At 42.8% G+C, this 13,952-nt stretch overlaps 1 protein-coding gene across 1 annotated transcript; it reads left to right on the forward strand.

Moving 5' to 3' along the window:
• The first annotated feature begins 4,284 nt into the window (after positions 1-4,284).
• Positions 4,285-7,604, forward strand: C1H7orf25 (chromosome 1 C7orf25 homolog). Its single transcript, XM_034665608.1, has 2 exons — positions 4,285-4,464; positions 5,435-7,604. Exon 2 carries the CDS (start codon positions 5,456-5,458, stop codon positions 6,719-6,721), a length of 1,266 nt encoding a protein of 421 aa, XP_034521499.1. The 5' UTR covers positions 4,285-4,464; positions 5,435-5,455; the 3' UTR covers positions 6,722-7,604.
• Positions 7,605-13,952: the final 6,348 nt, after the last annotated feature.

The following is a 13,952-nucleotide window of genomic DNA, read 5'->3' on the forward strand; positions in this document are numbered from 1 at the left end:
AGGTAAATGTATTTAAAAGCAGTCCCTTAGATTCTACTAGACTTCTTAAACTCGAGGATGGACATAAGTGCTGGAAATAAAATCCTAATACTTTGAGCTATGGCTTAAGGCTCTCCCTCATTCATGTAATCTCAGTGTAATCAGAACCTTTGCCGCAAATTAAGGCTCATACAAGTAGGCAAATAATGTGAACTCTTGTTTTCATTATACATACTGCTGAATTTGTTCGTTTTTAAGGCATTTAGGATAAGAGAAATCATCATTAGTCTGGCCCACAGAACAGAGTGTATGAATATCATCATTTCTTACCAATAAACATGTAGTAAGCAGTTCCATGATTCGAATGTGGCTCAAAAGGTTTTAAGATTTAGCTGAGTGTAGGAGAAAAGAGTCTTACCTTCGAGTGTTTTGGAGAGGATTCGCAGTTCTCCTCACCGTCATGACAGCTGTGTATCTTAGTGTAGGCAGCAGCTTTATTATGGGAGATGAGAGACGGCAACTTGACCTCTCACGTCAAGATGTTTGTCTTGAAGGCCTTATCTAATCATCTCTCCTGTGGGCTCTTGGTCTAATTGAGACTCTGGCACACTAGAAAGAGAACATAGTAGTGGAAAGGAATGGTTTTCGGGTCAGGTCTTCACTCTCCCACTTATTGCCTCAGAGGGTTTTCTAAGGACAAAATTTGATGATGCAAATGAAAGGTCTGCAGGGTTCATGGTCAAGTACTCTGTAAGGTTTAGCTGCCTTTGGATTTGTTTAAGCCCTCTCAAAAACTAGAGGAATACCAAAACTCTGTAAGTCAAAGAACAGAAAGGTAAAGGCAGGCATATTAAGGGGAAAAGTGTGTAGATTCCTACTGAGGGCTGACCGAGTAAGTCCACAGATTAAAAGGAGGAAGGATTCACGGAAGCAGATCTGTGTCCATATTCTGTTGTGTGGCTCTTGCCCCATGAAACGCAAAGCCTCATTCAATCGAAGCTGCCTTTTACCCTTGTTCTCAGTTGATTCTTTTCATTGACCTTAAAATTAAGCCATTCCTTTCTGTCCCAGTTCTTGGGGAACTCAATTCTTTGGTCTTGCAACCCACTGCATCCCTGAGTGTCTCACAACTCTTCAGTCATTCTAGCTTGTGGAGTTGAGCTGCTTTCAACCTCCTTAAGTATCACAGTGCTCCTAATGGTCGTAGCCCCTCTCCGATCTTGGTTCAGCTTTTACCTTCCCACTCTTAAAAAGTTTGCCTCTACTTGTTCTGTCCTTTCGCTTTTCTAGTTCCTCAATGAACCACGAGTTTAAGTTTGCAAAATAATTATTAGTTATGAAACGTGGAAAATGTTTAAAATTCACCTGTGGGGGCAGGAAGGAGTTGGGGAATAAGGAAAAGGAGTAATAACTGATTTTTATAATTATCGAGTGCCAGTTCACTGGTCTCTGACTGGAGGATAAGGTAGATCAAAGGAGTTTTCATCTGTTCAGTGATGTTCATTGGACCAAAACTGCCAACTCAGTCCTTAAATCTCACCTCTTTATCAGATATCCAAGTGAGTGATAGCTTCCAAAGCATGAGCATATTTTAAAAAGTTAGATAATTTTAACACTTCATTTGAGGCCATGCCTCCGAGTTTCATTACTTTGAATTTTTTTAGGTATTCCTCCATGTTTTATTTTTTAAAAAATATTTATTATTTGTCAGAGAGACAGAGAGCACAAGCAGGGGGAGCTGCAGGCAGAGGCAGAGGGAGAAGCAGGCGATGCGGGGCTCAATCCCAGAACCCTGGGATCGTGACCTGAGTTGAAGGCAGACGCTTAACTGACTGAGCCACCCGGGCGCCCCAACTCCTCCACATTTTAAATAGTAGGCTTACATCTGGATTCCTGAAGGCTAGCCACTATATACACTTTATATTCTGCAAGATGAGAATTTAGAACTCTTAATACCATCTTTGCTTTCTGCCTCAGTTTCATTAGATCACAATGTTCAGTTTAAAAGTTTTTATTATGGCTCTGTAAGTATACTGTTACTACATTTCCTAAATAATTTTCCTGGAGGTGATAACTGCTCCCCTTTTTTGTATTCTGTGTAGTTGTCACCAGTTCTTCCTGGATTCCCCCAGCAGGATTATAAAACCTTTTGCGTAGTGTTCCTCAGTATATCATGTCACGTGATCTTAATGGTTCTCTCCCTAATCCTCCAGTGCCCTTCCTCCCTTCCAAACACCTCCAGAAGTTTCTCTCTTGGAGTCCTCTTTCTACTCTGCTCCAGGCTAGTTGGAGGTTTGAAACTATATTCTGTCTCAGTTGGCTGGGTTTAAGAATTGTAGGTTAGAAACGATCTCCACATTTTGCAGGCATCACTCCGAGATTCCAGTGTTGCTGGTGAGAAACGTAATGCTCTCGTGTATGTGTGCCAAATCCTTTCTTTAGAACTTTTTTTCCCCTCTGCAGTTCTCAGGACCTTTTCTTTTATTTGCAACATTCTGAAATTTCACAGTGACATGTCCTTTTCTGTGGGTTTCTTAACATTGTGCTGAGCATTCAGTACGCCCTTTCACTGTAGAAACTAAGATCTTTTCGTTTTGGTAAATTTCCTAGTGTTTGAGAAATTTCCTTTTTGTTTTTGCTGTATTTTTTGTCTTTATTGTACATTTTAATACAGTTTTACCCACCCTTTCCTACTCTTACTGATATTTTAAAATTGGGGTTATCATTTTTAATTTTGAAAAACTCTTTGTTTTACTCTATCTCCTCCCCTTAAAAAAGTCCTAAAGTCCTCATGTTTCATAAATGAAATACCTTTTATCTGAGGATGCTAGTTACATAATACTGTTGGAAACCGTTTTGTTCTGCTTTGTGGTTTACTCAAAATCCAAACAGAAGAAGGTTTGGAAGTGCTGTGTTTGTGAGTCCCAAACCTCCTTACTGGGGGATGTTGCTGTAAACCATTTCTCTATGGTCTTTCATTTGCTCAGTTTCCCCAGAGAAAAATAGGGCTCGGGGAAAAGAATGTCAGTATTCTGGGAGGGGCAGGGAAGGAACTAAAAGTATTTCACATTCCACAGAAAACTCAGTCTTCATAATGTGTCTGGAGCCCCTCTGACTCTCCCTTCAACGTGGTGAACTCTAGTTTTTGGCCAGGGGAGGGGTGGCTCACTGCCCCAACTGCATTGGACCTGACAGAGGACTTGGATGTTTGTTCTTACAGACTTGTAAGCAGAGCCCATTTTCAGTCCTGCCTCACTGCTCCCCTCCCTTCTGCGTTCTAGGCACCTGCAGTTCCAAAGCCTTGCTGGGGTTCTGCTTTGTGAGTCATTGCTGCAGACACTTTCCTCCACTGTGCAAACTCCTCCATTTACAGAGAGGCTGCGTGGGTTAAATAACCTCTTTGTGGTGGACTTAGCTTTAAAATATTTGTGACAAGGATTAAATAAGTTAGTACGTGAAAAGCACTTAGAATAACGCCTGACATATAATAAGCATGGAATAAGTGTTACTATTGCTCGTCTTCCAAAAATGTGTTGACATCTCATGTGCAGTCATTTCTTGTTCTTGTTACTTCTGTGGGTTTATTCCTTTTCCTTTCCTAAGGCTGTCAAGATTTGGGAACAGAGATAGATAGGATTGATGTTAATTTGAAGTCCTTTTAAAATTTTTTTTAAAAATTAGCTTTGCTTTATCAAAAGTCCTAACCTCTTGGTTGACTTTGAACACTCTTACTAGGCGAATACAAGTTTCTCCCTCAGAAGCTATTCGATCGTTTGCCTCCCGAAAGGCATCTCTGGTCCACTTTCTGTGGAGAGCCAGAGTTGCGCAGTAGAAAGTGCTTTGGCTTGGAACCAGGAGCCCCAGCTCTAGCACTTAACGCCTGCGAAACCTCTGACAAGCTTTCAGCCTGTTTCCTCTTCTTTTAAAATGAGCCGAAAGTTTTTCCAAGCCAACCACTACCTGCCACTCGGTAGGGGTTTGAGTTGATCGCAGAAATAAGGTAGTTGGGCGCCGCCGGGAGATATTCTCCACCAAAATGCACGACTTCCGCCCCAGGAAAAGTCCAAACCGAGCCTAAGGTTTAGGGCGCGGGGTCAGCCTGCCAGACCGAGTGGCCTGCGCCCTACTGGGAGTAATGCCCGGCCCGGAGAGCTCCACCTCTGCTTCCCCGGGGCGTGGCGGCCACGAATTCGCCGGCTCTTCCTACTGCGAGAGTAGAAGCCGGGTGCCCTCAACAAACATGGCGGCCGCGCTAGCGTCAGCCACGCTCGGGAGGCCACGCCGCCGCCTGGGACTCGCGGATTTGGCGTCACCCGGCGCGGGACCACGTGACGCAGGAGGCTCCGGAGGCGGCGGCGCTCGCGCTGGCTGAGCAGCCGCCTCGGCTAGAGTGGGGTGGGGTCTGCCCGGCGAGGTTTCCCAGCGGGTCCCGGCCTCGCGCGCGCACGTGTTTGCCTGCTCGCGCTCGCGGTTCTGGCGCTGCCGGTGAGGACCCCGGGGGGCTGAGGGAGGGAGCGGGGCGCCACTTCCGAGGCCGGGAGGGGGCTGGGCCGGCGGGCCTGGCCGGGAGGGAGCCGGCTTCGGGCGGCCGCGCGCCCCCCGTCCTTGCCTCCACGCCCAGCGCTCGTCTCTGGGGCGTATGGAGCCGGAGTGTGAGTGGCCGGGCCCAGCTGTGCGGGCGGACCCGGTACGGCTGCAGGGCCCGATGCCCGCCCGGAAGGCCCCCTCGACCTCCGGGTAGCTGCGGGCTGCGCTCGCGGCGTCTAGTTTATCTTCGCGCTTTTCCTTCTCCTGCGAGCGGGAGCCCAGTTGGTGGGCCTCTTCGATCTTCTAAAATATAGGGGGGTTGACGTCAAGTGCAGGAACGAGGCAGTCTTGATTCCTTGGCGGGTGTACCGTGTGCCCGTGGGATAGCACGAGGCAGTCGGGTAAAGAGACCCACTCACGAAGGAGGAAATGGTTAGAAAGAATTAGAGTGGTCATTTTAGGAGACACTTTTGGTTTGGACAGTTTGCTAACCAGCTAGTCTGTGTGGATATGTTTAATTTAATCCCGTTCTCTTCCCTTTCCGAGCCTTTCATTAAAATTGTTCTACAACCAAACAGTAAAGCTGCTGATAAGGGAATTCCTTACGTCGTAGATTGCCGAACGCCTGCATTTTATCCCGACCCGGGACATGTTGAACAGGACTTTCGAACTGAAGAAATGAAGGTCTAAAAAGTGTGTCAGAATCCAACATACCAAAAGAACGAATTCAGAAATATAGGTATCATCCTTTCCTTAGTGGTCACAGGAGGGAGTCCCTCCGAAATCAGCCATGCAGAAGTCCGGGTTCATAAATTCAGCCTCCATAAGCTTTGTTGCTAGATTGAAGTTTTATAATCCTCAGTGAAAAATTGGTTTCCATAATTTTTGAGGACTGTTTCGATTTGCCTTGTTTCTTTTCTTTTCATAGGAAAGGAATAATGCTGTCAGCATGTCTGCACACTCCATGCTCTGTGAACGAATCGCCATAGCCAAGGAACTGATCAAGAGAGCAGAATCACTTTCTCGATCAAGAAAAGGTGGCATAGAAGGTGGTGCAAAGCTGTGCAGCAAATTGAAGGCAGAATTAAAATTCTTACAGAAAGTAGAAGCCGGGAAAGTAGCTATTAAGGAATCCCATTTACAGAGCACCAATCTAACACACCTAAGAGCCATTGTGGAATCCGCAGAAAACTTGGAAGAAGTTGTTAGTGTTCTTCATGTCTTTGGTTACACAGATACCTTGGGAGAAAAGCAGACCCTTGTGGTGGATGTAGTTGCAAATGGTGGTCATACGTGGGTGAAAGCCATTGGCCGAAAGGCTGAAGCTCTCCACAACATTTGGCTGGGCAGGGGCCAGTATGGTGACAAAAGTATCATTGAGCAGGCCGAAGACTTCCTCCAGGCCAGTCACCAGCAGCCAGTGCAGTACAGCAACCCTCACATCATCTTTGCCTTTTACAACAGTGTCTCCAGCCCCATGGCAGAGAAGCTCCAAGAAATGGGCATTTCTGTGAGAGGAGACATAGTAGCAGTTAACTCTCTGTTAGATCACCCCGAAGAGCTCCAACCGAGTGAGAGTGAGTCGGATGACGAGGGCCCTGAACTTTTGCAGGTGACCAGAGTGGACCGAGACAATATTCTAGCAAGTGTTGCGTTTCCAACGGAAATTAAGGTCGATGTGTGCAAAAGAGTAAATCTGGACATTACTACTTTAATTACCTATGTATCTGCTCTCAGCTATGGAGGCTGCCACTTTATCTTTAAAGAGAAAGTGCTTACGGAACAAGCAGAGCAAGAGAGGAAAGAGCAGGTTTTACCACAGCTAGAGGCATTTATGAAGGACAAGGAATTGTTCGCTTGTGAATCTGCTGTCAAGGACTTCCAGTCTATTCTAGATACCTTAGGAGGACCTGGGGAGAGAGAGAGGGCCACTATGCTGATTAAGCAAATTAATGTGGTGCCAGACCAGCCTTCTGAGCGTGCCTTGAGACTAGTGGCCAGTTCCAAAATCAATAGCCGCTCACTAACAATTTTTGGGACAGGAGACACGCTAAAAGCCATCACAATGACTGCCAATAGTGGTTTTGTCAGAGCTGCTAACAACCAGGGTGTTAAGTTTAGTGTGTTTATCCATCAGCCCAGGGCACTAACTGAGAGCAAAGAGGTTCTAGCCACCCCCTTACCAAAAGACTACACAACTGACAGTGAACACTAATGACACCCTTCAAATATTGTCATGGAAATAAGTTACTGATACCAAAGGCTGGGTCTTCCCATCTTATATGGGGAGGAAGAAAGGGTCTATAGTAAAAGTCAGACTTAGAACTCTTAAACCAGTAGAGTTGATTGTATGTGTCATCTATAAAATACATAAAGTAGAAAAAGCACAAGAGACAAGCTGATTTCTCAAACTGCCTACATTCTAGCAATTAAGAACAAAAACGTCTATATAAAGCTTTTTAGCTATCTTGCAGTCCTTCTATTTGATTCAGTTGGGCAACAACCCCCTAGTGGTAATCAGCATTTCATGGGATATGGCTACACTGCGTCTCACATACAATAGCTGGAGGAAACTGAAGTTTGTTTTTTGTTATATTGGTTCATCAGTTCATGTGGTTTGAGACTGCGAAGTTTATAATTAGTTTTCAGTTATAAAGTTATGGCCATTATTAATGAAAAGAAACTTCCTTGATTGCTATATGTCAAGCGTACTCTGGTGAGTGCGTTTACAAAGAGTACATTAACGGAGAAGAAAATAAAGTGAATACTGGTCATGTGCGTCCCATGAACCTGTGTATACACCTTTGTGAAAAGAAAGTCCCACTACTATACACCTGGGACATTGAATGTAAAATGTTCATTTGAATAAATTGTAAAAGAATTATAAGAATTGTTTTAAAAGAATTCATATTTTTCTTTTAAATACAAATAGTTCCCATATTGAAAGTATTTGACTTATAAATACTGCCTTTACTCTTTCTTTTGCAAGTGGCAAGTGACAACTGCATTACTTCACTCTTGTGAAATGGTGGTGGGAGATTCCATGCCTGTTGCACGACACAAGTTGTAATTAAAAATAAATTTTTATGTCCACGTTGCCCTAGGTGCTTTATTTGCAACAAAACAAAATTGATCAGCAAAGGAGATACGTATTGACCGTATTTTAAAAATTGGGACATTAAGTCTTAGAACACATTACCACAGCCTGACCTCGTTCTTTTGGGCTGACTTTACTGTTTTGTGAGAAGGGAACTAAGTTTCCAGCCACAGTTTTTTTTGGAAGGGGAGGGGAGTGGGGGTAGAATTTGATTATAGGATGTCCATGAACACTGAAATGAAATGCAAAAGCTGACTTGGGGATGCTTCTCTTGGGAGAGATTCCATTACTAACTCAGAACACATTTCCTAGGGGAAAAGGCTGTGATTGGGATTCCGGTTTAGTATAGAGACGTGGGTTTAACTTGTATTGCAACTGAAATTGTATGGTGTTAAAAATTGAGATTAGGCCTTTCTGAGCACCTATTAAGGTACTGAGGTGCTTGGTACCGAGCATTATAATAGTTTGGTCTAAAAAAAATGAATAATTGGTCTTTGCTCCAAGGAATTCTTAGTCTGAAATGGAGTTGAACAACTGAAGTGTAATTTATTTATTGAGTGTTGTCGTAGTACGAAGGGCTGAGCTTTCAAGGAGTAGCAGGAAGAAGGTAGATTTCTATTCCTTTCCACTATGAATTGATACCAAAGAACTGGAACCCTTGCCAACCAGAATGTATACAGCCACAGCGCTCTTTGAAGAAACTGATTTCTGAAGTGATCATAGCTGTGGTTCTGCCATGATCACTTTCTTTTTCTAGACATTCAGTGATTACAGTTCCTAACAATATAATCGATAATGCAAGCAGTGGATACAGACACGTGGTGGGGCACTGGATCCTGGAATATAAAGTAAGGAGTAGTGCCTTCTCCAGAAACGCACTCATGACCTACATGTATCCTAGACCTGCCCCAGCTGAGCAAAATTATATATATATAATATATATAAATATATATATAATATACATATTATTATATATGTATATTATATATATGCGCAAAGGTAAAAAAGAATGTGTAATGTTACGAGAATGTTGTTAAATACCAGTTAAAAACTGTCAGGTCCAAGGAATCATGGTTATAAAGCAAAGCAAATGTCCAAAACATTATGAAACGTGAAGATGTGTAATGTAAAAGTTCTGGTTAAGACCAAGAATTGGAAGCGGTGGGTGAAAGAAAAAGCATATTAAAAAATCCTCATCTTATTTAGAAGGGAATCAACAGCAACTTAGTGATTTTTGCCATTGAAAAATAGCACAACATAATTTGAGGTGTCGAACAGGAAATGTGACTGATGGTACAAGTTAAACCAAGCTGACTCGCTTTCAAATGAAGGGTGAGTTTGGAGAGTAAATGCGGTGCATACAGGGAAAGACAAGTCAAAGGAGTTCCCAAGGAAGCATAAAAACCAGAAAGCATAAAATAAGACATAAGGCCAAAAAGGATATAAATAGCTGGGGAGAAGATAAATTATTACAGGGAAAGACACTGTATCTATATACTCTTTGGATAAATTTGGAAATCTCAATGAAATAGGGATTATATAGAAGACCTAAATAATCAATAGCCGTTGAAAAAATTGTTGAAGTTATTAAATAATGACCTCCAAAAAATGACTAGGCCAGTTAGCTTCATTAGGTAAGTTTTTGCTTACTTCTAAATACCAAGTAATGCTCTTGCTCTAAAAAGTACCAGGGAGCACAACACCATAAGCACGGTGGACAGTTTTCAACATGGTAGCTGTGGTGTTCTTCTTACCACCCCGCCCCTGTCCTAAGAGGAGAACTCCGGCCTGTTCCAGCTTGAGGACAGAGCCTCAATGGGGGATCGGAGCCCATTCGTGTAATAGTAGCCTGGTCATCTCAGATCATTACTGTATCGGAATGTTTTCAAATTCATTTTATGGAACATAAGCATAATTCTGATACTAAACCTGACATGGTGACCTATAAAAGAAAGCTGCCACAAAATTTCAGTTTAAGAATACATGCACAAACATCCCAGTTAAAAAGGAGCCCAGGGGCGCCTGGGTGGCACAGTGGTTAAGCGTCTGCCTTCGGCTCAGGGCGTGACCCCGGCGTTATGGGATCGAGCCCCACCAGGCTCCTCCGCTGTGAGCCTGCTTCTTCCTCTCCCACTCCCCCTGCTTGTGTTCCCTCTCTCGCTGGCTGTCTCTATCTCTGTCAAATAAATAAATAAAATNTTTAAAAAAAAAAAAAAAAAAAAAGGAGCCCAGGCAGAGAACACCTCACCCTGTGGGAATTTCGTTTCCCGTTTCCTGGAGGATGAAAGGCAGGGGTGAGTTCCTATCTTTAATCCCGGGGATTTAGGGATTAACTTCCACGCTGAGAGCCCTGCGTGAAGCCAGAACCTTCGAAAATGGGCAGCTCCCATGAGAGAAGATCTTGAAAACATTGCCCAGGGAGACAGCAAGGGAATTTGACTCTAGTGGCTCTGAGTGGAGGAAAAGGCGAGAAATCAAGCCCAGCCCATGCTCTGCATGGGTTTAGAGTCTAAATTCTATTACTTGTTTCCTGGGGAAGACCCGGTGATGTGAAATTAGTATAAAAAATATTCAGGCATTTTTATTAGTATAAAAAAGTTCCCTCAGACACCGGACAGAAACATACATGGCATCATTCTGGACTTGAGGACACTTCAGTGTCCCAAGCCTTACAGAATCCAGTGGAAAAATGAAACTCTCTGCTTGGATGAGCTGTTCAGTGAGACATGGTAAAAACATATGGAGAAACCTACCATGAGTGAGTTTCTCAATATTGGGGTCTTTGATGTGTTCCACATGTATGTTTTTTGGGGAAAAAAAGCACGGCATATAGCTAAGTTGGAGAATGTGGTTTATATCTGCAGAAAGAGAGCAGAACCCCAGGGTTAGAGAGATGCTACCTACCCAGTCCCAGGTAGTGCTGGCCATGTGACAGGGGAGCTTGTCCCTGCAGAGCTGCAGAGAACACCTCACCCTCTCAAAGCTTGTTCCCAAGAGGAAAAAGGACGGAGATGAGCCATGCATCCCAGGCAGTCTTCTCAAAGTTGGTGATCACATAAATGACTCTTTATTCCCACAGCAGAAAAGGGACAGGAGTGTCCTGGTGGGGGAGGCAGAGAGCCCCCACTCCCCCACATCATGGAAATCACAGTAGGAAAAAGGCATTTCTGTCTCCACATAAATAAAAAAAATGATAAAAGAACGTAAGATGAAGAGAGTGTACAAACAGGGCTTCCAGAAATAGGAAAACTATCACTAAAGTAAAAGCTGAGAAACAAACTTTTAAAGAGTTGATTAGAAAAAGCTAAAGCAAAGATTCTGAATTGAAATATCGATCTTTATAAATTTCCCAGAATTCAACAAACAAGTGAACTGATGGACAATATGAGAGGATGACACAGAGGACACAAAGAAAGGTCCAGCAAGGGTCAGAGCAGATATGGGCTGACACTCTGAGCCGGGTCCCAGTTCTCCCTTCCTCTGCCTGCCTGTCCTGTAGAGACAGGAAACCCTCATTCCTCCGTTCGTGCCTTTATCCAGAGGTGCCTGAATTCCTTGCTCATGAGACAGAAGTGGACCTCTGTTCGTGCTGCCTCCTCCCCCTCGTGCCTTCTTCCTGGTCAATGTGGGCGATGGCCAGGCTCGCTGGCAGGAAAATGATAGCTAATAAGTGTAAAGGAGATGGTAGAATTGGGGACATCACCATGTTGTCGTCCTAAATTAAATAACTTTACGAGATGAGAGAAAGACCAACGGAATCTTGTAGACTTTGGTGCTGATTGGCATATGCTTCCTTCAGGATTTGTTGCTGTGTGAAAAAATAAAACCCCAATTTATTTAAGCCCCCTTTGGCTTTTCAGCTACATGTAGTTGATTTCTAACTGCCTTTAAGGTCAGTCAGGATTTCCTTCTTTTTTATGACTAAATATTCTCCCATTCTATGGAAATACGCCACATTTACTTGATTTGTTTATCCATAGATGGACACTCAGGCTGTTTCTGTGTCTTGGCTATTGTACAAAATGCTGCTAGCTGCGAACATGGGGGTGCAAATATATTTGCAAACTTCTGGTTATTTACCAGAAATGAAATTGCTGGAGCACATGGCAGCTCTTTTTTTATTTTTATTTTTTGAAGAACTTCCATATTGTTTTCCATAGTGGCTGCACCAGTTTGCACTCCCACCAACCGTGCACCATGGGTCCCTTTTCTCCTCACCCTTGCCAACACTTGTTATCTCTTGTCTTCTTGATGATTGCCATTCTGACAGGTGTGAGGTGATCTCATTGTGGTTTGATTCCTGATCTTAGAGGAAAAGTTTGTAGCTTTTCACCTTTGAGTAGGATGTTGCCTGTGGGCTTGCCATATATGGCCTGTATTATGTTGAGGTACATTCCCTCCAAACTCAGTTTTCTGAGAGTTTTTAATCATGAATGAATGTTGAAATTTGTCAGATGCTTGTTTTGCATCTATCGAGGTAATCATAGGATTTTTATTCTTCATTTTGTTAATGTGGCATATCACATTGATTGATTTGTGGATGTTAGACTACCCTTGCATCCCTGGAATAAATTCTGCTTAATCATGGTGTTGTTTGAAGGTATTGTTGAATTTGGTTTGCTATATTTTGTTGAAGATTTTTGTGTCATGTTCATCATAGATGTTGGCTTATAATTTTCTTTCCTTGCATTGTTTTTGTCTGGTTTTGGTATCAGGATAAGGCTGGCTTCATAAGATGAGTTTATAAGTGTTGCCTTCTCTTTAATTTTTTGGAAGAGTATGGGGATTGGTATTAATTCTTCTTTAAATATTTGGTAGAAGTCACCAATGAAGCCACCTGGTTCTGGAATTTCTTTGTCAGGAGATTTTTGATTACTAATTCAATCACTTTATTAGTAATTGATCTGTTCAGATTTTCTATTTCTTCATGAATCAGTCTTGGTAGGTTATGTGTTTTCAGGAATTTACCCCATTTTTTCTAGATTGTTCAATTTGTTGGTGTGTAATTGTTAGAGTAGTCTTTATGGTAATATGCATTTCTGTAGTGTCAGTTGTAATGTCTCCTCTTTCATTTCTTATTTATTTATATGCGTCCTATCTCTCTTTTTTTCATGGCAAGTCTAGCTGAGGGCATATATATATATATATAATTTTTTTAAAGATTTTATTTACTTATTTATTTGAGAGAGAGAGAGAGCACGCGAGCATGCGCAGGGGAGAGAGGAACAGAGGGAGAGGGAGAAGCAGGCTCCCCGCTGAGTAGGGAGCCTGATACGGGGCTTGATCCTAGGACCCTGGGTTCATGACCTGAGCCAAAGGCAGATGCTTAACCAGCTGAGCCCCCCAGGCACCCAAGGCATGTATATTTTGGTTAACTTTTTAAAAACTCAGCTTAGTCTCATTATTCTTTTCTATTGTCTTTTTAGGGTCTATTTATTTCTGCTCTGATCTTTGTTATTTCCTTCTTTGTACTAACTTTGTGTATAGCTGATTCTTCTTTTTCTAGTTCCTTGAGGTTTAAAGTTAGGTTGTTTATTTCTGGTTTCACAGTTCAAAGTTGTCTCTTCTGGTGTTGTATATAGGTAGATGCAGTTTCTTTAATATACTGTGGCTCGTGTGTCTGGGTGGGGGTGTGTATGTGTGTATGTTTGTTCTGGATCCCTATAGTTCTTCAGGGTAACACATTTTAGTAGGGCCATTATCAACAGCTTCTCCCTTCCTTCCTTCGTTGTCAGATTCTCTCTCCAAGCGATTCCACAGTCTTGCTCTCTCCCAAACTCAACGCCTGCTCAGTACTGCCACTTCAAGTAAGGAGTACTTTCCAAGTCTTTTCTATTTGATTCTGCTATTTGCAGCCCTCAGACCCTCCTGGTCTCAGATTGGCTCTCCATAGTTCCCACTTCTAGTGCTGCCCTCTACTTTTGGGAATGGAACCTTTCTGTTTTTCTCTTGGGTCTCTTTCCCCCAGGACCCTTTCACCTCTCTGGTTTTCCATGAAGTTTCTGCCAAATGTGCTGGTCTTACATGTGTATTTCCCCCATTCATTCCTACAGTGATGTTTATGTTCTTCTCTGTATTATAGTTATGCTATGGGGGGGTTGTGAGTGTTTTTATTTGCTCTCCTTTCTGTTCCAAATGGTTTAGAGGAGAACATGTGGTGAAAATGACTCTGCATGGCTGTCACTAATTGCTTACTAGCCCTCCATTGAACAGACATATCATAATTTTTATGAATTTCTATACGATCTATTGATAGACTTTTAGGAAGTTTGTAGTGTTTTGCTATTATAAACAGTTCTGAAAAAAATATATCCAACACTAGGGCTATTGTTGTGTAATTTGTTTTCTA

This window comes from Ailuropoda melanoleuca, chromosome 1, assembly GCF_002007445.2.
Source record: "Ailuropoda melanoleuca isolate Jingjing chromosome 1, ASM200744v2, whole genome shotgun sequence".
Classification (NCBI taxonomy): domain Eukaryota; kingdom Metazoa; phylum Chordata; class Mammalia; order Carnivora; family Ursidae; genus Ailuropoda; species Ailuropoda melanoleuca.